At 59.4% G+C, this 21,453-nt stretch overlaps 1 protein-coding gene across 1 annotated transcript; it reads right to left on the bottom strand.

Annotated features, from left to right (window-relative positions):
- Nucleotides 1-207: 207 nt before the first annotated feature.
- LOC106147159 (cartilage oligomeric matrix protein-like) lies at nt 208-867 on the bottom strand (the record flags this gene model as incomplete). The annotated part of the gene is given in 3 exon segments (XM_013507184.1): nt 208-259; nt 411-496; nt 687-867. Coding segments are annotated over 3 exon segments (271 nt in total), but the record flags the coding sequence as incomplete, so codon positions are not given.
- Nucleotides 868-21,453: the final 20,586 nt, after the last annotated feature.

Below are 21,453 nucleotides of genomic sequence, written 5' to 3'. Positions count from 1 at the left end.
GCGACCGGCCCTCCAGTCCCCGCGCGCACGCCGCCTCCTCGTTCCCTCGGCTCCCCGCTTCCCCACGGCCTCCGTCTGGCCTCCGCGCCCGCCGCTCCGTCTCTCACCCTCTCCCTCCCTCCCCGCCGGGCCCGCTCCCCGTCTCGGGCCCCCATTGCCCTCCCCGCCTGCCCCGTCGCTGCTGTCGCCGCTCCCAGCCGCGCTCACCGCACGCGTCGCACTCCATCACCGTGTTCTTCAGGAACGTGATCTCCTTGACCTGCGCAAGGACGGGTCAGCGGGCCGCCCCCGCCCCGTGTCTGCCCCGCCCCGCCCCGCCCCGCTTCCTTCCCGGGGCGCCCCCCGCGCCTCGCCCCACGCACCCCCTCGGGCCCGCGCCCGGCACCCCGACCCCGCAGCCCGACCCGCACCTGCTGCCTGAGCAGCTCGCGCACGTCCCGCAGCGCCGCGTTGGTGTCCTGCAGCTCGCGCAGCATCTGCGGGCCCAGGTCTCCGCCTGCGGGCAGGGCGCAGCGGCGTCGGTCGGGGTCCCCACCCCCCCGCACCTGGCCACCGTGAGGGGCCCGACGCCCAGCCCGGCCCTACCCCCGCTCTCTGCACCCCACAGCCCGCGATCGCCCCGCAGCGAGCCCCTCGGAGCTGGCACCCTGGTCTCCCCAGCGTCCACAGTGCCCCCTGCCCCTTACCAAGCAGGACCTGGCCCTGGCCCGTCGCGCGCAGGGCTCCCAGAGCTAGCAGCAAGACACAGGCGGCGGCGTGGGCCATGGCGGGACGCGGCACGAGGGGCACTGCAGCTTCTGCGCCAGGGCTGCGGCGCATATTTATGCCCAGGATGCCCGGCCCTGCCCAGCCCGCCTCAAGGGTAAACAGACGGCGCTGCTGCGCACTGCAGGCCGCGCCCCCCGCGTGGAGGGAACACTGCGGGGCTGGGGGCTCATGACAGGAACCACGTGCAGGGTCGGCTGGGGCCCCCTCTCCACATTCCTGCTCGAGGTCCATGCGCAACCTGAGGTGTCCCGGGGTTCCCCGCGGAGCTCCCCTCAGGGAAACAGCCAGCCTGGCTCGCCTGCTACACGCTCAAACCCAGGCAAATAGCCAAGCGTGGGGGCCCACGCCTGTCATCCCAGCATCCGGGAGGCTGAGGCAGGAGGACGGTAAATTCTAGCCCAGCCTGGGAAACTTAGCAACTTAGTGAGACCCTGTCTCAAAATTAAAAAAATACAAAAGGACTGAGAATGTAGCTCAGTGCGGAAGTCCCCGATGCTTCCCTAGTTAATCCTGGCCTTACGGGACGCCTCAGCTAGAAGGGCTGCAGTGTGGCTCGTGGCCGAGCTCTCGCCCACTCAGGGGCAGAGTGTTGGCACTTAAGAGGTCCTGGGCCAGCTCTAGTGTGGTGGTGAGGGATTCTGAGGCAAGTGATGGGGCTCCGTGCCTCAGTTTCCCCCTGGCGCAGAGGAAGTGAGAGCATCGTGTGGATGACTGTCATTACCGGAGAGTGGGGGAGGGGCAGGTGAGCACAGAGCCCCTCGGCCCCCTGCACCACCCAAAGGTGTGCCCCCCACCAGGACAGCTTCCGGGTGGACCCTGGCACGGAAGTGTCCTCCTCCCTGGGGTTCTTTGTCAGTGGCTGAGGCCTCAGGACTGCCCGTGGCCCCCTGAAGTTTACACAGAGGGGCGCATGCGTGGTTGGGGCTGTTAGCCCCCCGCAGGCCGGCTCCAGCGGGCAGAGGTCCCTGAGCAGCCTCATACCTTCCCAGCAGCTCGCAGCCGCAAAGTGGGAACGGCTAGCAATAAAAATAAAAAATCACTGCTAATCAGGAAAATCTCCCCTGCTCTCAGCTGTGTTCCCCAGCTATAAAACACCTTGGCTCCAGAGCCTGTTAACCCTCTCCGCTCTGGCCTGCCAGCCCTCAGGACAGCCTACATTCTCCAGGCAGGGAAACTGAGGCCTGGGGAAGGGAAGGGACTGGCCTGAGGCCGCCCGGCACAGCAGAAGGGAACCCAGAGTCGGCCAGATCCGTGCTCTCTGGAGAATGCACTGCTGCGGGGAAATCTCAGTGGGCTTCCTGGAGGAGGTGGGGAGGGGGCGGAATGGAAAAGGGGCCTCAGAGCAGCAGAGGGGAAAGGGGTGGGGGTGCTATGATGGGAGATGTACAAGAAATGGTTGGGGCCCCCGAGGGGGTGGTGGGTGGGGGGAGGGAGGGGTCCAGAGGGTGAGATGCGATCTTAGGGCTCGGAGGGAAGCAGGAGACAGGGCACGGAAAGGGGGTGCCACAGCGCCGGCTCACGCTGTCCTCAGAGGGCAACAGGGAGCCATGGAGGGTGGGAGGAAGGCGTGGACGGGGGGCGGCCACCCTGCCCGGGGTTTTTCGTGAGCCCCAAGGCGCCCGCCCTGCCGCTGCGCCACAGCCGTGAGCTCACCTCCTGTTTTCCTTGGCCAGCACCTGGGGCCAGCACCAGGCCTCAGGAAAACCGCAAGCAGCCAGGCCCTGTGCCCTGTGTGTGCCTGCTGCAGCCGGGACAGGCACACATGGAAGCCAGGCCCTGCCGCAGGCCAGGAGCGGGGCTGGGGCTCCGCACATGTGACCTGCGCTGTGGCCGGCTGCAGGATGCACGGGGCGGCAATCCAGGAGGGGCCGAGGTCTTAGGGATGTCACAGTGCGCAGCCTGAGCAGCAGGGCTCCAGAGGGCCAGGGTAGGTCTGGATTCTGGATCTCACCCGACCTGCAATCCGCTTTCCAGGTGCAGTCCCGTCCTGCAAAGGCCACACCGCACTGGCGTCTTCCTGGACTCTGTGTCCACTATTCCCGCACCTGTGTGGCTTTCTTCATCCTCCAAGGGGCAACTCTGATGCCCCCTCCTCCAGGAAGCCCTCCCAAGCCCCGGGTTCTGACAGAAAGATGTGGCCAGGATGCCCCTGCAGCCCAACCCTGACACCGGAGCTCAGCCTCGCTGTGGTTTTTTCCATCCCTTCCAGCCTGCTGGGGCTTCCAGGGGCCTGGTCCAGCACAGAAGAGACAGGCTGAGAAGTTTGGGCAGCCGGAAGAGTACCCCTAGGAGTAGCATAACCCTGTCACTATTCCTTGTAATTAGGGTCCCCACTACTACTCATAATAATAACCCCAACACCCTATACTTGGAAGTCCGGCTCCAAATATCAGGTGAACACGGCCAAACTGTGCGACCATGGGCAAGTTGCTCACCCTCTCTGTGCTCCCCTTTCCTCACCTATGAAAAGGGTGATTGTGGCCAGGACTGAATTCCTTATGGAAGTCACAGGCCCAGTGCCCGGCTCCCCATCCATCGGGCCTCCCAGCCCCTCCGGCCCTGGTGGCAGGAGCCAGACTGCACACGCTGGCCGCCGCACCAGCTGCCCCCTTCCCACCCCACCAGGTTCAGTGGTTCTGGGAGCCCGGCCAGGCCGGGGCCCAGGGCCCTTCCTGGCAGCTGCCTTGGGCCAGGAGACGCGTGGCGCCCGGCTCTGCCCCCTGCCAGCGCCTCCCCGTGAAACCCCGGGAAAGCGGGCCGGCCCAGCAGCCGGGCTGTGGAATCCATCAAGTGGGAGCCCGGCAGCAGGACCCAGCCGCAGTGCCTGCCTGGGCTGGGCGCTGAGCTCCGCTTCGCTGGGGGCTCCATAGCCCCGTCCTCTTCCATCTCAGCCCATCTTGGGGTGACCATAAAGGGAGATGATAACAATAACTATAAGGGCTACAATTTTATTGAGCAAGCACCAAATGCCCCAAGCTTTGCCACCAGGCTTTGGCGAATCTTCCCTCTTGTCCTCCCTGGAGTCCCAGAGCCCAAGGATTTGAGATTACGGGAGGCCGCAGGGATAGCAAGGAAGGCGATCATTTCTGGCATCCTGGACTTGAGTCTCCATCTGGGCACTGCTGTGTGACCTAAGGCACGTCACTCAACCTTTCTGTGCCTCAGTGTCTCCCCTTTTTTCCCTATCTTTTTGTTCTGTTGTTACCTCCTGAAGTTTATTCAAACCTGAAGTTTTCCTTCTCCAGGTTAAGCCTACTGAAGAGCAGATAAAGAACTGCACATGGAAAGCAGGCTGGCAGGGGATGGGGCGCTCTCGGTGGGCACACGATCCGAGGGTGGCACTGCATGGCCCCGCCCCTCCTGGCTCCAGGGACAACCGCGGGGCTCGTGGACACCTCTCCCCTGCTCCCCCACCTACTGACTACAGAACAGAGGGGCATCTGTCCTGAGAGGGGAGGAGGAACTGCGGAGCCTTATTCCCCAGGCCCTGCTCGGCTGAGGAGGTAAAGCCAGAGCCGCCACAGCCCGAGGGAAAAGCTGAGGAGTGCTAAAGGCTTGCCTAGCAGGCCCGAGGCCGTGGGCTCCAGGCACACGGCGAAAGCCCAAGACCACGGGGAAGCCCCAGGGCCACGTCCTGAAAGAGGACAATCCCAGTTCGCTGAGATTGACATCGAACCCCATCCCCTGCCAGACCCACCCTGCGCCACTCAGCCGTGGTGCCGGGAGAAGGTGCACGCGGCCTTCGCAGGGCTCCTGGCGGGGAAGCGGCACGAGACTGGGGGGGGCACCAAAGCGACACCGCCCCGAGCAGGTGCCAGCAGGGAGGGCCCCAGCTGGGTGGGGGGAGCAGACCGGAGGAGCTCAGGCGGCCGCGGCGGCGGGAGCCCACAGGCAGAGCTGGAAGCCACGTTTGGGCTCTGCAGGCCTCTGTGGTTGCCTTTTCACACTCCACCGCCACCGGGCCCGGGACCGCAGCCCCGCACCGTCCCCAGCCCACGGGTGGCCTCCACCTCAGCTGCGCTGTCAGGTTCTGGACACACTGTGCGGGCACTGCTGGGCCATGACGCACGTGGCCACCTCCTCCAGGAGACTGGGGTGCGCCATGCGGTCCCCCTCTGTGGCTCCGGCGTGCTGCCCATGTCCTGGGTGAGGGCAGGGGTGGACCGAAGGTGGCGGGGTGAGCGGACGACTGAGGGACAGTCACGGGGTGCGTGGGTGCGTGATGGGCGGGTGGGTGGATGGGTGGGACGGTGGATGCGCCGATGGGACGATGGGTGGGTAGACCCACCTGCAAGCTTTGCGGTGCGGTGCTGCCATGCAGAGGCCTCTACACTGAGTTCCTGAGAATGACAGTGAGCGCACAGTAGGCGCGTTCTGCGCCCTGTCAGTGCTGCGCGCCCTCTGGGGCTCAGGGCTGCACCTCCTCCCGCCTCTGCCGCTCCTGCCCGCTGCCCCTCCCTCCCGGGGGCCTGCTCCGCCTGCTTCCCACCTGGCCGCCCCGCTTCCCTCAGCCCGCAGGCCCCTCGCCACCCTCCCGGGAGCCAGGGACATTCGACCCCCCCTGGGCGAGCAGCCCAGCTCAGCCCTGGGGAGTGCAGAGGGGACTGTGCTGCTGTGACCCTCGCAGGCGATGGCCTCGCCGCTGTCGGACCACAGGTGCTGGGCGGTCCCCGGGGACCCCAGACGTACTCACCGTGAGGGTGAGTGAATGTCCTCTCCTAGGGCCCATGGACCCCCGAGCACGTGGCACAGCACAGAGGGTGGTGCACTCGTGACCTTGGGCGCTGAGAGAGCCCAGAGCCCAAGGGCACGGGCGGGGCACCCGAGCAGGCCCGGGGCAGCGCTGTGGCCACATGTCCCCTCTGGCCGCGGGAGGCCTCCTCCCCACCCTGCGAGCCACTCCGCCCGGCCCCGTGCCAGGCCCAGCGCGGCCGCCCGCCCGAGTGCTGGGACGCAAGGCCTTGGCCAGGCGGCCGGGACGCCAAGTGCCGGGCAACAAGTGGAAAAAGAATGAATGAGCTGCTTCTGCACGGCGCCCTGCCCACCGCCAAGAACAACAGGGCGTGGAGCCGCCGCCGGCCCAGACTCCTGCAGGCGCTGAGCGGCTGACCCCATCCTGATGCCCACAGCCCCAGCCCGTCTCAGGGAGGGAAACTGAGGCTCAGGCCGGAGCCAGGCTGCCCCGGAGTACAGTGGCCAGGGCCGAGCCGCCTAGAACGCAGGCCTGCTGCGGGCTAGGTGGGAGCCCTCCACGGGGCCCCCGAGCCCCTCTCCTCCTGGAGCTCCAGATGTTGGCTTCCAGATGTGTCCAGATGTGACAGACCAGGGAAGCCAGGCTCACAGGGCTGCATCCGCGGGCGCCCCCGACCGTGGCCTGAAAACAGCAGCAATAGTGCCGCCTGCCGAACGCGCATGCTGCCTTTCTGACGTCTCTCCCTCCACAGCACGGTGAGGGGAACTCAGCCACCGTAGCCTGGCCGCAGAAAGACAGCTGTGTCCCTGGAGCCAGGCGTCTCACCATGCTTGCCCTCCTCCCCTGCTGGAAACAGGAAGGCAGAGTGCGGCTCGCCTCTGCCACGCCATAGGGACACGAGCTGACTCTGTGCAGAGCCCTGCGAGGGAAGGTACTGCCTCGGGGTCCAGAGAGACCAGCAGCAGTGTGGCCTTCAGGCACAGTTGGATCCAGCTGCTCTCCTTGCGTTGTGCTTTCAGCTATGACAAAACACACTGACACGGACTGCTCACCTCAACAACGCGGACGTGCGCACTTCAGTGGCATTTAGTGTGTGTCTGGTGCCCGGAGCTCTAGTTCCAGGATATTTTCATCTCCCTGACAACAGTCACTGGCCCACAGTGGTTGGCCCTGTGCCCCGTGCCCTGTGCCAGGCAGCCTCTCATCTGTGGTCCCTGTGGATCTGCACTGAGGTTTCCTTCAGCACAGGCCCACACCCCGGGGCCTTCCGTGTCTGTGAGAGGCCTTCAAGTTCTTCCATGACATGCATGCCTGAGTTGAGGCTGCCTTTGTAAAATTTTTTTTTTTTTTATCTTTTTTGAGACAGGGTCTCACTATGCAGTTCAGGCTGGCCTTGAGCTCACTTTGTAGCCCAGGCTGGTCTTGGACTCACAACGATCCTCCTGCCTCAGCCTCCTAGTGCTGGGATTACAGGCGTATGACACCATGCCCGGCTTGCCTTTGTAAAATTTGAAAAAGAATTTTCCTGCAAGACTAAGGATTGAACCCAGAGTCTTTTTTTCTTTTCTTTTTGTTTTTTTTAGATAAAGTCTCACTGTATAGTTCACGCTGGCCTTGAAATCACAGTGATATCCTCCTGCCTTAGCCTCCCAAGTGCTAGGATGATAGGTATGTGCCTCCATGTCCAGCTCATTTTTTATTTTGAGGCAGGATCTTGCTAAATCATTAGGTTGCCCAGGCTGGGCTTGAACTTGAAACCTTCCTGCCTCAGCTTCCTAAGTAGCTGGCATTACAGTCCTCGGCCACCATGCCTGGCTCTGAGGTGGTATCCTGCAGAGACTCAGATTTTTGGGGCACATTTTTTTTTGGTTTTGTTTTTTTTTTGTTTTTTTTTTCCAGTACCGGGAATCGAACTCACGACCTCGTGCTTGCCAGGCAAGCGCTGTGCCGCTGAACTAAATCCCCAGCTGCTTTGGGCACATTTTAGGTTTATATCATGGTCACATTAATCATAGGGAGTTTGTACCTGTACAGATGTATCTTGCTTCTTTTTTGCCAATGCTTCTTCCCCTCCTTATTTATAAAAATTTTCTTTTCATTTATTCCTTCTATTCTTTTTTTCCCTTATCTTTTCCTTCCTTTTCCCCTCCCTTGTTCCCTTTCCCTTTTGAACATTTTCTTCCCATTTCCCAATATCAATTATACATTCTGGTCCTTATTTACACTTTCAGTTTCTTGCACCAGATAAACAATGTGGTTCTTACACATGTGTCTGATTTATTTCATTTAAGAAAATGGTCTCAAGGTGCGTGTGTTTTCCTAGAAATGTCTCAAATTTATCCTTCTTTATGGCTGAGTAGTACTCCATTGTACAGAAAATCACATCTTCTTTATCCATTTATCAGTTGATGTGCATTTTGCTTGTTTCCAAGATTTAGCTATGACAAGTGGTGCTGCTATAAACCTGAATGCACATATATCACTGTGGTATGATGTTTTTAATTCTTCTGGGAAGATACCTAGAAGGGGAATAGCTGGGTCAGGTGAGACCTCTAATCCTAGTTTTTTGAGGAATCTCCACACTGATTTCCACCGTGGTTGCACCAGTGTGCACTCCTACCAGCAGTGGAGAAGGGTTCCTTTCTCCCCACAGCCTCTCCAGCATTTGTGACTGGTTGATTTCTTGATGATAGCCATTCTTTCTGGGGTGAGATGGAATCTCAGTGTTGTTTCAATTTGCATTTCTCAAATGATCAGTGATGTTGGACATTTTTCATATATTTGCCATAGTATTTCTTTATCTGAGAAGTGTGTATTCATCTCAGATACCCATTTTTGGATTGGGTCTTTGTATTTTGGGGGCCTGATTTTTTAAAAATTCTTTATCTATTCTAGATAGAAGTCCTTTTTCTGAGGGACAGTTGGCTAAAATTTTTTCCCAATTCGTGCATTTCCTTTTCACTCTTTTGGAGATTTCTTTTGATGTGCAAAACTTTTCAAAAGATGAAAAAAAAAAAAAAGATGAGGTCCCAGTTGTTGATTTTTTGAAGTATTTTTCTTGCAGTTTGGTTTTTGTTCATGAACTCTCTACCTACCCCTACGTCTTCAAGATTTCTACCTACTTTCTCTGCCAGTAGATTTAGTGTTTCTGTTTTGATATTTAGACCTTCGATCCATTTTGACTTTAGTTTAGTGCATGGTGATAGACATGGGTCTAGTTTTAGTCTTCAGCATGTGGAGAGCCAGCTTTTCCAGCACTATTTATTAAGGAGGCTATCTTCCTTACGGTGAACATGTTTGGCCCCTTTGCCAAAGATAAGGTGGCTGAGTGTGTTTGTAGCTCTGTCTGCATCTTCTGATCTGTTCCATTAATCCTTGGGTCTGTTTTTTTTGCCAATACCATGCTGATTTTATCGCAGTAGCTTTGTACTATAATTTCTAGTCAGGGATTGTGATGCCTCCTGCCTTTTCTTTGTTGCCCAGGGTTGCTTTTGCCATTCTGGGTCTCTTCTGGTTCCAGATGAATTTTAGGAACATTTTCTCTAGATCTGTGAGGTATGCTAATGGTATTTTGATTGGAATTGCATTAAATCTGCATAGCAATTTTGGAAGTATGGCCGCTTTTACTATATATCTTTACTATATATCTTTCCCTTTTCTGATATCCAGAGGCTCCTTGGTCTGCTGTCTGCTTGTCCCTTGGGATGGGACAGACGCCCCAGCGGTTCTGTGTTTGACAGCTCCAGTCCCCTGTGCCCTGGGAGCATCTTTGCCCTCATTGGCCCAGCAAAGATCTCAGGGCTGGTTCTCATTGGCCCAACTCAGGTCCCATAGACATCCCCGAACCAATCACAGTGGTTAATGAGTAGAGGGTTTGGATTGGCCAGTCCAGGATTCTGCCATGTCCTTCGGAGGCTGCAGTGGGCGGGGCCAGTGCCAAGGCCACACCTTCCAGAGACTGGGGCCCAAGCGGGCTCCTGCCTCAGTGGACTTCCAGGACTGTGGAGGCAGGGCCCCAGCAGCTCTCAGAGGGAGACCCGGGCTGCAGCCAGAACTCTGTCCACTGCCTCCCACCTGCACCTGCTACATTGGAGGCCATCTCACTGCCCTGGGCAGTGCCCGGTGGCTCCACGGCTGGCCCGCGCCTCCCCAGCTTCACTGGCCTCTCGACCTCCCGGGTACCAGGCAACCCCGAGCATCACAAGGAAACAGTCTTGCTGGCCCGGTGCCGCCGCTGCTCTGTTCTTTCCAACTGGCAGCGGTGGGCGGAGGTGCCAGGCGCTGGCGAGGTCGCTGGCTGGGACACTGCTCCAGGGACGTTCTCCCCTGCATCTTGTCCAATGCCCCCAGCCCCCTGGAGGATGGCAAGGGGCTCAGGAAGAATCCCAGGGAATGACTTCGAGGTTAGGGCAGGACGACCCAGAGCCAGGAGCCCAGAGACAGCAGGGCGCTGGCTCAGGGTCACACAGCACGCGCGGGCGGTTCTGACTCCCTCCCCCGCCGTCCTGGTTTTGTTTCCTGTTTTCTTTCCCTTCCTCCCTGCACCCTGCCCTGGTCCTGGGGTTCGAACTCCAGTCCTGAGCACTGAGCTACATCCCCAGCCCTTGTGTTGTTTATTTGGGGCGTGATTCTGGTGCAGCGCCCTGCCCGGAGAAACTGAGTACCCTCCCCGGCCTCCGGACCCGGGTCTGCTCCTGCCCGGCACCGAGGCCTCGGCTGTGGGCTGCGGGCTGCGGGCTGCGGAACGTGTCTGCTGCTTGCTACCGTGACTCAGTCCTTGCTCCCTGCAGCTGCTGTTTCTTTAACCTTTGCAGTCTCGGCCAGGCCGAAGCTGACCTGTCCCCGCCCGGCTCGGCTGCGGCCACCCCAAGTCACACCTGGCTGGCTCAGCTTTGTCCTGCGTCCAGCTGGGACCGGGGAGGTCCGGGAGAGGAAGACGGGCCCCTCCCTGTTGGCACAAAGGTTGGGGCTCTACTCCCTCAGCATCGCCTCTCCAAGTCACCTGTCTTAGTCAACAGCCCCACTGTCCCTCCGGTGCTGCTCCTGGACCCGAGAGCCCTGGCGCCTCCTCCCTGCTCCTTGGCACACCAGGCCCCCCTGCCTCCAAAATGCACGGCTCCGACCACTTCTCCCTCCCCGTGACCACCCTGCTCCCACAAAATAGTACATGGGACCATGTTCCTCCCCTGCTCGCAAACCGGCCAGGGCTTCTTATGGCTGTCGGAACAGCTCAGCTCCTCCCTGCTACCTGCACGGCCTCATGTGATCTGACCTCAGCCCGATCTCCCCTCCCCTCCCTCCTCCCTGTACTGTCTCAGCCACATTGGCCCCTCACTCTCCCTCAACAACCACACCCTTTCCTACCCCAGGACCTTTGCATGAGCCCCCTTTCTGGAATCCTGCTCCTATGGACACAGCTCCTTCTTTTTTTTTTTTTTTTTTTTTTGGTACCGGGAATTGAACTCAGGACCTTGTGCTTGCCAGGCAGGCGCTTGTGCCACTGAGATATATCCCCAGCCCAGACATGGCGCCTCCTCAGGGCCTCCTCCTTCTGTGTCTCAGGTCTTGGTTTAGACGTCGCCACCACAGCAGGCCCCACCCAGCCTAGGGCAGACACAGCTTCACCCAAACACTACCTCGTTTCATCCCAGACTTTCACTCTGAGACATTATCTCCTCTGCTGCGTCTTCATGAGACTGGGACTGACGCCCACCCCAGCGAGGGCAACGTGGGCGGGCGGTGTCCTCTGGGACAGAGGGGCTCACAGCCCCAAGGTGAGGTCAGAGATGCATCCGTACCTGCAAGTCCCCGAGCAGCAACCCGGGATTTGTGCCTGGAAGAGCGCCAGGGTCCGTCTGGGGTGCGGTTCAGCGGTGAGAGCTGGGGGCCTGGGTTCCACCCCCGCACACGGAGAGCGGCTGCAGACGTGAAGGGGGTGTGCAGGCCGCTGCAGGGGTTGTGAGGAGCCCCCCCCCGCGTGTGATTGAGGCTCGGCCACGCTCAGCGTGGGGCGCCGTGCAGACTGAGGCTGGGAGGGGGCAGAGGAGCCGGCAGTGTTCCTGGAACTGGCTGTGGCGTGGCCCGGGTCACACAGGAGAGGGGAGACGGGGTGGCGGAGCTGGACAGGCCAGCAGGGTCTGGAACAGCAGGAACTGGACTCCGTCCCAGGGCACTGGGGAGCCACGGGCGGTGCGTGAGCAGACGCCCCTCCGGGAGCGGCCTGACGCAGTTGTATGCGAATTCCTGTGGACGCCTGTCCCCAGATGGCCAGGCCACCCGCTGTCCTGCCACCGCCGGGCTCCGGGAGGTCCCTGTCCGCAGGAACCGCTAGGCCCGCCAGCCCCGGCCCCACGAGGGCCAGGCCCCGGCTCGGCGCCCCGCCCTCGCTCTCATCAGCCTGGAATGTCCCCCTCACGCCAGCGCCTTCAGGAACACATTAAGGACAAGGTTTCTGTCTGAGCCGGGCTGTTTTACGGCCGTCGGGCCGGGCGGGCGGCAGGCGGACCGCAGAGTGGAAAGGCCGCGTCACCCACACTCCTGCCCGGCGGCTGGGCCCAGGCCGCCCTCCGCTCAGGCCTGGTGCCTCCTGCCGAGCCCCGGCCCCGGCCCCGGCCCCAGCCCAGGCAGCAGTCCGCTCGACAGCCAAGCTCGGAGCTAAAGCTCGCAGGGCATGCATTTTCAGTCACTTCCGGTGCGTGAGCGGCTGTGTGCTGGGGCTTAGGTTGTTGGGGATAAGCGGGGGCGGGGGGGTGACCTGGGCTCCAGGGCAGCCAGGAGGCTGGACGGTGGCCTCTGAGTGACCCTCCTGTCACAGGGCTGAAGACAGGGCTGGGGAGGGGAACTACTTGTCCAAAATGTACAAGAGAGTCAGCGAGGGGCCACCCCTGTCCCCGATGTGGGGTTCTAGAGTATGTCCGTCCCCACAAAAGCGCCCCTGTCCCCATGAGCCATCGGCCTTCCCACCCCTTCTCTGACTGGAAGCCACGGATCTGCTTCCTGTCTCTGGGTTCCCCTGTGCTGAACGTCTCAAGTCAGCACGGTCACACGCTGTGTCACTTAGCAGCAGGTTGTGGATGTGGCGGCACTCCGTTCCTTTTTCATGGCCAAGTAATATTCTGCTGGCGAGTGACTCACACCGCCTGCTCCTGTCATTGCCTCACAGGTGCCTGGCTGGCTTCCACCTTCTGGCTGCTGGGACGAGCCCTGCTGTGAACACTGACGCGCAGGGATCTATTCGAGCCTGGCTCCAGCTCCTTGGGTCTGTACCCAAGAGCAGAATTGCTGGGTCACACCGCGACCCGCAGTTTAATCTTCTGAGGAACTTTCCACTTTTGAAAATTGCATAAAGCAGGTGCGGCAATGCATGTGACCGAGCCCAGCCACCGTGCATGCTGAGGCGGGCAGACGGCAAGTACGAACCCAGCTTGGGCAACTGAATGACTTAACGAGACCCAGTCTCACAAGAAATAGATAATAAATAAACGGACTGGGGGTGCAGCTCAGCAGTGAGCACCTGCGTGAGGCCTGGGTTCCACCCTGGCATGGAAAAGAGAGGTGACATTTGGAGACTGACGCCTACCCACAGGGAGGCAGCCTTTGCCAAGCAGAGGGGAGGCTCGGAGATTGTCACGGCCCATGGGGCACTGCGGCTGCCCCGGGCTTGGCCATCCTCCTCCAGGGCGGGGAGAGAATGAATGCCTGCTGTTTTAGCCACCTGGTTCGAGGTAACTCACACCTCCCCAGCTAAACCTCCCCTCCCTTCCCCATGGCCCATCTCTCTTTTTGGAATTAGGGATAGAACCGAGGGTCTTCACACTAAGTACCATCCCCAGCCCTTTGTTATCTTTTATTCAGAGGCAGGGTCTTGCTAAGTTCTTAAGTTGCCCAGGCTGGCCTCGAACTTGTGATCTTCCTGCCTCAGCCTCCCAGAGTGCGGGATGACAGGCAGCTAAATTTGATTTCTAGCAGCCCCCTCTGGAGGGACCTGACCCACCCGGGAGAGACCCAACCCAGTCTCTTGAGAAAGACTTTAATGCATTCCTGGGGGTGGAGCTATGACCTAGCCACCTCCCATTAGGCCCCACCTCTTAAAGGATCCTCCACCTCTCAATCGCAGTTACACTGAGGACTAAATTCCCAGAACAGGGCCTTTAGAGGTACAAACCTGGCACAAATGACAGCTGGGTGTGCGTTTTCAACTTGAGTAGGAGGAGCTGACCTGATTTGGATGTGGCTGCCGTAGTCCACACCCGGCTATGTCTGCAACTCTGCCTACAGTCACAGAGGAACTGGTGCCAATGCCTGGGGGCAACGTGGTGTCTCCCCAAGGTGCCTGGGTGATTCCAAAGCAATTTTAAAAACGGAGATAAAATTCACATAATATAAAAGCCATCACAAGGCCAGGCATGGTGGCGCACAGCTGTAATCCCAGCACTCAGGAGGCTGAGGCAGGAGGATTCTTGCCAGTTCGAGGCCAGCCTGGGCTATACGGTGAGTTCAAGGCCAGCCTGAACTGAATAACAGAACCCTGTCTCAAAAAGACAAAAGAAAGAAAGCCATCGCATCAAGCATTTTGAAGTGCCTGGCTCAGTGGCATCTAGCACATTCACAGCCCCGTGCCACTGTCACCTCTGTCTGAAAGCAGGACAGTTCCACCCCGCAAAAGGAGCCTCATCCCAGGGAGCCGCGCTCCCCAGCCCCTGGCAGCCACCGGTCTGCTTCCTGTCTCTGCATCCTCCTGCTCCGGGCTCGCTCATCAGCGTCACGGTGACCACTGTGGAGAACTGGCGCGTGTGTGTCTTCATTCTCCCCACTTCCCCTCTCCTTCAGCATTGTTTTCAAGGTTCATTTTCACTGTGGTGAGTTAGGGTGCTTGCTCCTTTTCAGGGGTGAGTAATGCTCCACCGCATACATCAAATTCTTGTATCCATTTGTCTCTGGGTGGGCATTTGGGTTGCTTCCACTTTCTGCCTGTGAACGGGGCTGCTATGAATATCTGTGAAGGGGCGTGGTCGGGTTCCTTGGCTCTATAGGCAGCAGTGGAATTGCCTGCTCTTGTTCACCGCTGCAGTTACAGCCAGACTGTCTTCCACGGCCGCCGCACCGTTTCACAGACCCACGAGCCCTGCCCCGGGTCCCACGCTCCCACGCCTGACGCTCGTCACTCCGCGCCTCTCCAGTGGCCGTGGCGGTCGGCGTGAGGTGGTCCCGCTTCCCTCTGATCACGTGTCACCTTCCCGCGCTCTACGCCGGTGACATATCTCTGATGACGTCGCTCCGCGCCCACCTCCCGCAGAAACGTCAGCTGCGAGCGGCCGCTCGGCCAGCGCCTTGTGATCGGGGACCTGGCGCCCCTCCTCGGGGGAGGCTGAAGGGGCGGGCAGGCAGGGGCCCGGGAGGTGCTATTGAGACTCCTTCTCTCCCTCTGTCTGCAGTGAAATCCACCAAAGCAGATCCCAGCCGCAGCCCGGCTCACGAGGCCTTTCAAGGGGTCCCCGGGCGCCGCCCCCGCCCGGGACACACGGGGCGAGTGTTGCTGCCTTCAATGGAGCCTTGAGTGCCCGCAGGGAAGAGGTTTGAGGTCAGGCTCCGCCCCACCTCCCAACACCCCCAGCTCCCGAAAAAGCAGCCTGCGGTTTCAGAATCAAGGTGGCCGCCAGCTGTCCCCACCCGAGTCTGTGGTCGCCATCAAAGGGCCGGCGCCCGGGGAGGTGAGGCCTGCGGGGCCCTGGAGCCCACAGGCGCCCCTTGTTCCTGGAGGCCAGGGAGGGGCCAGGGGCCAGCCCGGCTGTCCACGGCTCAGCGAGGGTGGCACAGGCAGGGCCACACCAGGGGACACCGGGAGCTGACGGCGCGGCTTCGCAGGGCCAGGGCCGAGCCGGGCGGCAGCCCAGACCCCAGGTGTCCTCTCCCGGGCCTCGGAATTTCCCTGCTGCAGCCAGCTTGCCGCTGTCACTCTCGGGGGACCTCTTTTGGTACAAGAGAAAAATTCCGGTGATCTGGGCCTCAGAGGCGGCCAAGGACCTGGGCGGTGTGGGGGGGCACTTCAAGAGGGGCCAGGACTAGGGGCCAGGCAGTGAGTCCGGGCTCGAGCCTGTGCTGGGCTGAGACAGGCTGCGCTGGGTCCCGCCCGGGGGCAGCGTCCTCCTGTGTGGAATCCAGCCCGGGCTGGAAGTCAGTGCGGTTGGAAATGTTTTCTTATTTCCATAACAAATTGTTAAAACAGAGACAAAACCAGGATGCCCAGACACTTAAAACAGTGGAGCAGCCAGGCATGGTGGCGCACGCCTGTCATCCCAGCACTCGGGAGGCTGAGGCAGGAGGATCATTGTGAGTTCGAGGCCAGCCTGAGCTACATAGTGAGTTTAAGGCCAACTACAGAGTGAGACCCTGTCTCAAAAATAAAATAAAATAAGCTTTACAGTTTATTTGTTGCACTCTGAGCTAATTTTCGTGGATGGCCTGAGGTAGAAGTCCAAATTCTTTCCTTCTTCCTCTTCTTTTTTTTTTTTTTTTTTTTTTTTTTGAGATAGGGTCTTGCTTTATAGTGCAGGCTGGCCTTGAGCTCACTCTGTAGCCCAGGTTGGCCGTGAACTGGTGCTGATCCTCCTGCCTCAGCCTCCCTAGTGCTAGAATTACAGGCGTGCACCACCACCTTTGGCCAGACCCCTGTTCTTTTTTTTTTGTTTCTGTCTTTTTGAGACAGGATCTCCCTATGCAGTTCAGGCTGGCCTTGAGCTCACTTTGTAGCCCAGGCTGTCTCAAACTCATAATGATCCTCCTGCCTCAGCCTCCTGAGTGTTGGGATTACAGGCATGCACCGCAATGCCATATCTTGTTCTTTAGGTGTCACGGTTGACATAGGAGATATGACTCCCAACCTGACGTATGGAGTTCATGTTCCCTGAAATTGAAGAATGAATTCCAAGGAACAGTGGTGGTGAGGAGTGGGAAGTTACGGAGAGAGAGAGGGCGCTCTCAGAGCGGGGCGTGCGAGCTCTAAGGAGCAGGTGCACACCGTTGGGAGCTAGGGAGGGAAACTAGGAACAGCTCCTGAGGGACAGGATGGGTCCAGAGTGAGTCACCGCCAGGTCGTCTGTCCAATCGCGGTCTACAGCGCAACGTCGCGAGGTGGGTACGACGCGGGACAAACTATAACCTGCCAGCCAGATCACAAGTCCAGCCGCTGAGCTGGCACCGATCCAGCGGCAACAGCCTAGCCTAGGCTGGTGACCCACGGCCGTGGGCAGAGTGGGTGAGGACGGCCCAGCGAGAGAACGGCTGTTTCTAAAGGAAATCCCACAGGCATGGCACCAAGGGCAGCACGACCTCAGGCTCCCGTGGCCCCCGAGGGAGGGGTGTAAATGTGGCCAGGAGGCCTCGATCTCCATCCAGGTCTTGCCTCCCTCAGAGGCGCCCGCCGTCCTGTCTGACTGCGCACCGCCCCTCGCCCAGCTGCCTGCGCTAAGGTGGCCGAACCTTCCCTCCCAGTGCGTCTGAGCAGCTTCCGGCAGCTCCTCTCCGCCCGTTGGTGTGTGCCGGCCGTGGTGGCGCTGAGATGTCCAGCCCGGCCTCCTGTACGCCAGCGGTCTCCCCGCTCCCATCTTGCCGCAGCCACAGCCCACGACCCCTGGTAATGGGGTTCGGTCCCCCTAACCCCGAGTCACCCTTCTTTGCCTCCGCACGATCGTCCTGGCTTCTCGGACAGGGCGCGTCCCCGCCTGCGGAGCCACGGGCACAGCTGGTGGGCAGAGGGGCGTGGGTCGGGGGTGCACCTTCCGCTGGGGGTCACCAGGGCCACAGACAAGTCTCGCCGGACGCTGACCCAGACCCGACAGGGCTCGCCGAGGGCCTTGCCCGTCCCGCAGGGTAGGTGGCCTGGCGGCCGTCCCGGGAAATCTCCCCGCCTGTTCTCCAAGACAGCTGCTCCAGGAAGGTGGGAATCGGGCTCCGGTGAACCCCACAAGCCGGGACCACCGCCCGGGCTTAGGCCGTGGGGTGCGTGTCTGTCACCCGCACGTGTGCAAATGCCGTGCCAGCGGGCGTGGCGCTGTGAGGCCGAGGGTGGAGTCGGAGGACACACACACCGACCCGGGGTGTCTTTCTGGTTCGGTCAGATGACGCCCCGGAGAAGCGAGGCCCAGGCCACGGCCGGTCCGCCCTGGACGGAATCTTGGGGCCTCGGGGCCGCTCCTGGCTCGGGGCTCCCTGTGGCAGCCTCGGCTGGGCGGCCTGCCTCCCCGGCCGCTCTGCTCTGAGCCCACCGGCGGCGGCGGGGGCAGCTTTGCGGCCGGGTGGCATCGCAGCCCGGGTCCTCCCTCCGGGACAGTTAACGTCTTCGGTGGAAGTCGCCCCGAGGTCCGCACTCGTGCGGGACACTGGTCTGTTCCCGTTCCCCTCCTTCAGAGAGTTCTGTCCACATTTCCCTTCCCAAAATTTCCGGTCACTGACTCTCCAGCTTCCTTCCGAGCCGCGGCGCCCTGGCCAAAAGCGATGGCCGTGGCCCATGAGTCCGGATCCAGTTACGGCCGAGCCCGGGCGGCCAGGTGCGAGGCTCCAGCTGTGCACCGGGAGGACCCTCTGGGGCGTCGCCATGGCGACGCGGAGCCTGTGTGCACGGCCACGCCCTCTCCGCGGTGGGCTGGTGCGGATCCGGGAGGCCACGCTCCATGGGAGGAGACAGGGGAGCAGGGAGGGAAGGGGGGAGCACGGAGGGAAGGCACTAGGCGTTCGGGCCTCGTCTTCCTGTGACTTGTGATTTCTTAAAAAAATTTTGAGACAATGTCTCACTGTGTACCCCAGGCTGGCCTCGAACTTGAGGCGATCCTCCTGCCTCAGCCTCGCGAGTGCTGGGATCACAGGCGTGCGCCACCACGCCCAGCCCCGTGAGAGGCATTTCTCACAGGAGAGCGGCGGCGCGGGGCGCAGAACCTTGCCGTGCGTGCCCGAGTGATGCCCTGACGAGAGCTGTGAGGTGCCGCGCAGCACCCCTCTCTGCCACCTGCCCCGGGGCACCTTTGTGTCTTCTGGAGGTGTGGCCCTCGGCCAGGAAAGCTGGCAGAGTCCCAGGCTGCCACAGCGCCTTCAGAACCCATCTTGGTTGTGGGAGGGACCAGGCGCAGCCACTTATTCTTTGCCTGAGTCAGGGAACCCCCATCCCCAAGGCCGAAGACTGGCACCACTCTGCCAGCCCAGCTCCCGCCCAATTCGACCACTGCCTTAGATTCACCCCCACACTGTGAACTGCGCATGCGCAGGATGGAGGTCGGCACTCCTTTGAATTTTGCCAAAGCTTCCGCCCCAGTCAATGGAAAAACTGTGTTCCACAAAGCCAGCTCCTTCTACCAGCCAAAAAGATTGGGAACTAGAAGCCGAGCGTGGTGGCGCACACCTGTAATCCCAGCGCTCAGGAAGCTGAGGCAGGAGGGTAGTTGCGCGGTTGAGGCCAGCCTGGGCTACACAGTGAGCTCAAGGCTGGCTTGAACTGCGTAGGGAGACCCTGTCTCAAAAAGACAAAAAAAGAGAGCGCAGAGCCTTGTGGATGAAAGGACCAGGCAGGTTCCACCGCGAAGGCATGCTGCCGGCTGTGCCGGACGAAAGCCAGCTGCACCAGTTGTCTTTCGGAAGAAGGTCAGCGGAAACACATCCGCCAGGTCCTCCCTGCGCAGCGGCTCCAGGCAGCGTGTCACTTTGCTTAAGCCGTGAAACCGCGTTTGGTAGAGCAGCTCCACAGGAGGCACCACTGGGTAACCTGCTCTTCCCCATCGGTCTCCCCCTCCTCCTCCCTCTGTTTCTCCTTTCCCTTTTCCCCTCCTCCCCCGTGGTACTTGGGGTGGAACCCAGGCAGGTGCTTTACCGCTGAGCTACATCCCCAACCCTTTTCATTTCTTAGTTTGAGACTAAGTTGCCAAGGCTGGTTTCAAACACGCGATCTTCCTGCCTCAGCCTCCTAAGTAGCTGGGATCACAGGCATGTACTAAGGCTCCCGGCTTATCCATCTGTCTTCACCGTCCACAGAAGGGAGGTGATGAGGCTGTGACAGAAATCATATCCCCGGACTGTGGATGCGTCACGGTCGCAATAATCTCTGCAGCCCCTCCAGCAAGGCAGGGTCGCTCTGCTTTACGCTTTTCCCAGGCAGAGCCAGTGCTGATGGCCCGACATGGCCTTCCCACTGTTATGGTCCTCTCCGGACAGGTCAGAGAACAACTGTGGAGGTTCTGGTAGCTGCTGAGTACAGCTATTCCTTTACTTTTTTTTCTTTTTGAGACAGGATCTCGCTATGCGGTTCAGGCTAGCCTTGAGCTCACTTTGTAGCCCAGGCTGGCCTTGAACTTGCAATGATCCTCCTGCCTCAGCCTCCCTAGTGCTGGGATTACAAGCGTGCGCCACCACGCCGGTTTGATGATCCTTGTTTAATGACCGAGCTGTGGGGGTTGTAAAATAAATTGGTTGCTAAATGAGGAGTTGTAGCTGGTAAGTACGTTACAATATTCAAAACAAAGAAGCGGTCAAAGGAAACTCCACCTTGGTGACTTTACTTTCATTTATGTAACTCTCACATGCAGTACGGTAAGGGATAACAGAACCCGAAACTACGGCACTGTACAGTACAGTCAGCAAAAATTGCAGTGCTGTAAAAACAAGACATCGAGGCTGTATAAACACAACACATAGAGCTCCACACCCAAAACAAGACGCGTTGTGAATCCGAACAGTCTCTAAGCAGGTGGGTCATTAAGGAGGAATAGGGCTGGGGATTTAGCTCAGTGGCATAGCGCCGGCCTGGCAAGCGCAAGGTCGTGAGTTCAGTTCCCGGTAACGGAGAAAAACCAAAAAAAAAAAAAGGAGGAATAGCTACACCTACTCTGACCACGAGTGCTGGGACATAACCCTGCCCCGCTGCACACGGGAAGTGTTCAACTTTCTTTTTCATTTGCACAGGGCTCACACCAGCAGTTTGCCTTGAGCCTCAGAGGAGACTTTGGACTTGGACTTTTCAGTAATGCTGGGACTGTTAGGACTTTAGCAACTCTAATTACTTTTTTTTTTTTTTTTTTTTTTTTTGTCTTTTTGAGACAGGATTTTGCTCTGCAGTTCAGGCTGGCTTCAAACTTGCAGCAGTCCTCCTGCCTCAGCCTCCCAAGTGCTGGGATTACAGGCGTGCGCCACCACGCCCAGCTGGCGACTCTTAGAGATGGACTAAATGGATTTTGTATAATGAGATGGACATGAGCCTTTTGGGGGTCAGGAGTGGAATGTCATGGTTTAGATTGCAGGTGCTCCCCCAAAATCAAGCCAGTGGGTTTGGTGGTACACTGGGCCGGTGCAACAGACCAAGCCAAAGCCCTGCTGATCACCAGACCTCTGCAAAGGACCCTTAGAGAGGAACAGCATAGCAGTGTGGTGTGTTCCAGGGACTCAATATTATTTCAGGGCCGGTGTCCGGGTGTCCCTCAGAGGACTGACCTTCCTTTCCTCGAGGTGCAGTTTTCCTGGAAACGAGGGCTGGGAGAAAGGTGAATGGCACACAGTCTCAGCAGTGACCCTGGGTCTTCTTTGAGGGCATCTGACCTCCCCTTCATGCCAGAAGATCTGGCGCCTTAAACCAGCTCGTGTCTGCGAATCAGCTGAGGGCCCACGACTGTATTCTTACTTTTTAAAAATTTTAAATAGATGGGACTTGCTGTGTGGTCCAGGCTGGCAATGAAGTCACTACATAGCACAGGCTGGCCTCAAGCTCACAGCGATTCTCCTTCCTCAGCCTCCTGGAGTGCTGGGAGGATAGATATACACCACCATACCCGGCTTCCTTAAACTTTGAGGCCCTTCCTTTGCATCACCCCCGAGCTGCAGGATTAAATGTAAGGCCCCCACAGAGTGAGCCATTTTAATACATTCTGCCGGACCCAAATTTAGGTTCCTTCCACCAACATCCCACCCTCAGTATCCCTTCGTGCGTGTGATCCTAGAATCATCTGTGTGTCTGCACT

Source organism: Chinchilla lanigera, unplaced genomic scaffold, assembly GCF_000276665.1.
Source record: "Chinchilla lanigera isolate Chin_1 unplaced genomic scaffold, ChiLan1.0 scaffold00123, whole genome shotgun sequence".
Taxonomy (NCBI): domain Eukaryota; kingdom Metazoa; phylum Chordata; class Mammalia; order Rodentia; family Chinchillidae; genus Chinchilla; species Chinchilla lanigera.
This window is presented reverse-complemented; position numbering and strand designations above follow the sequence as displayed.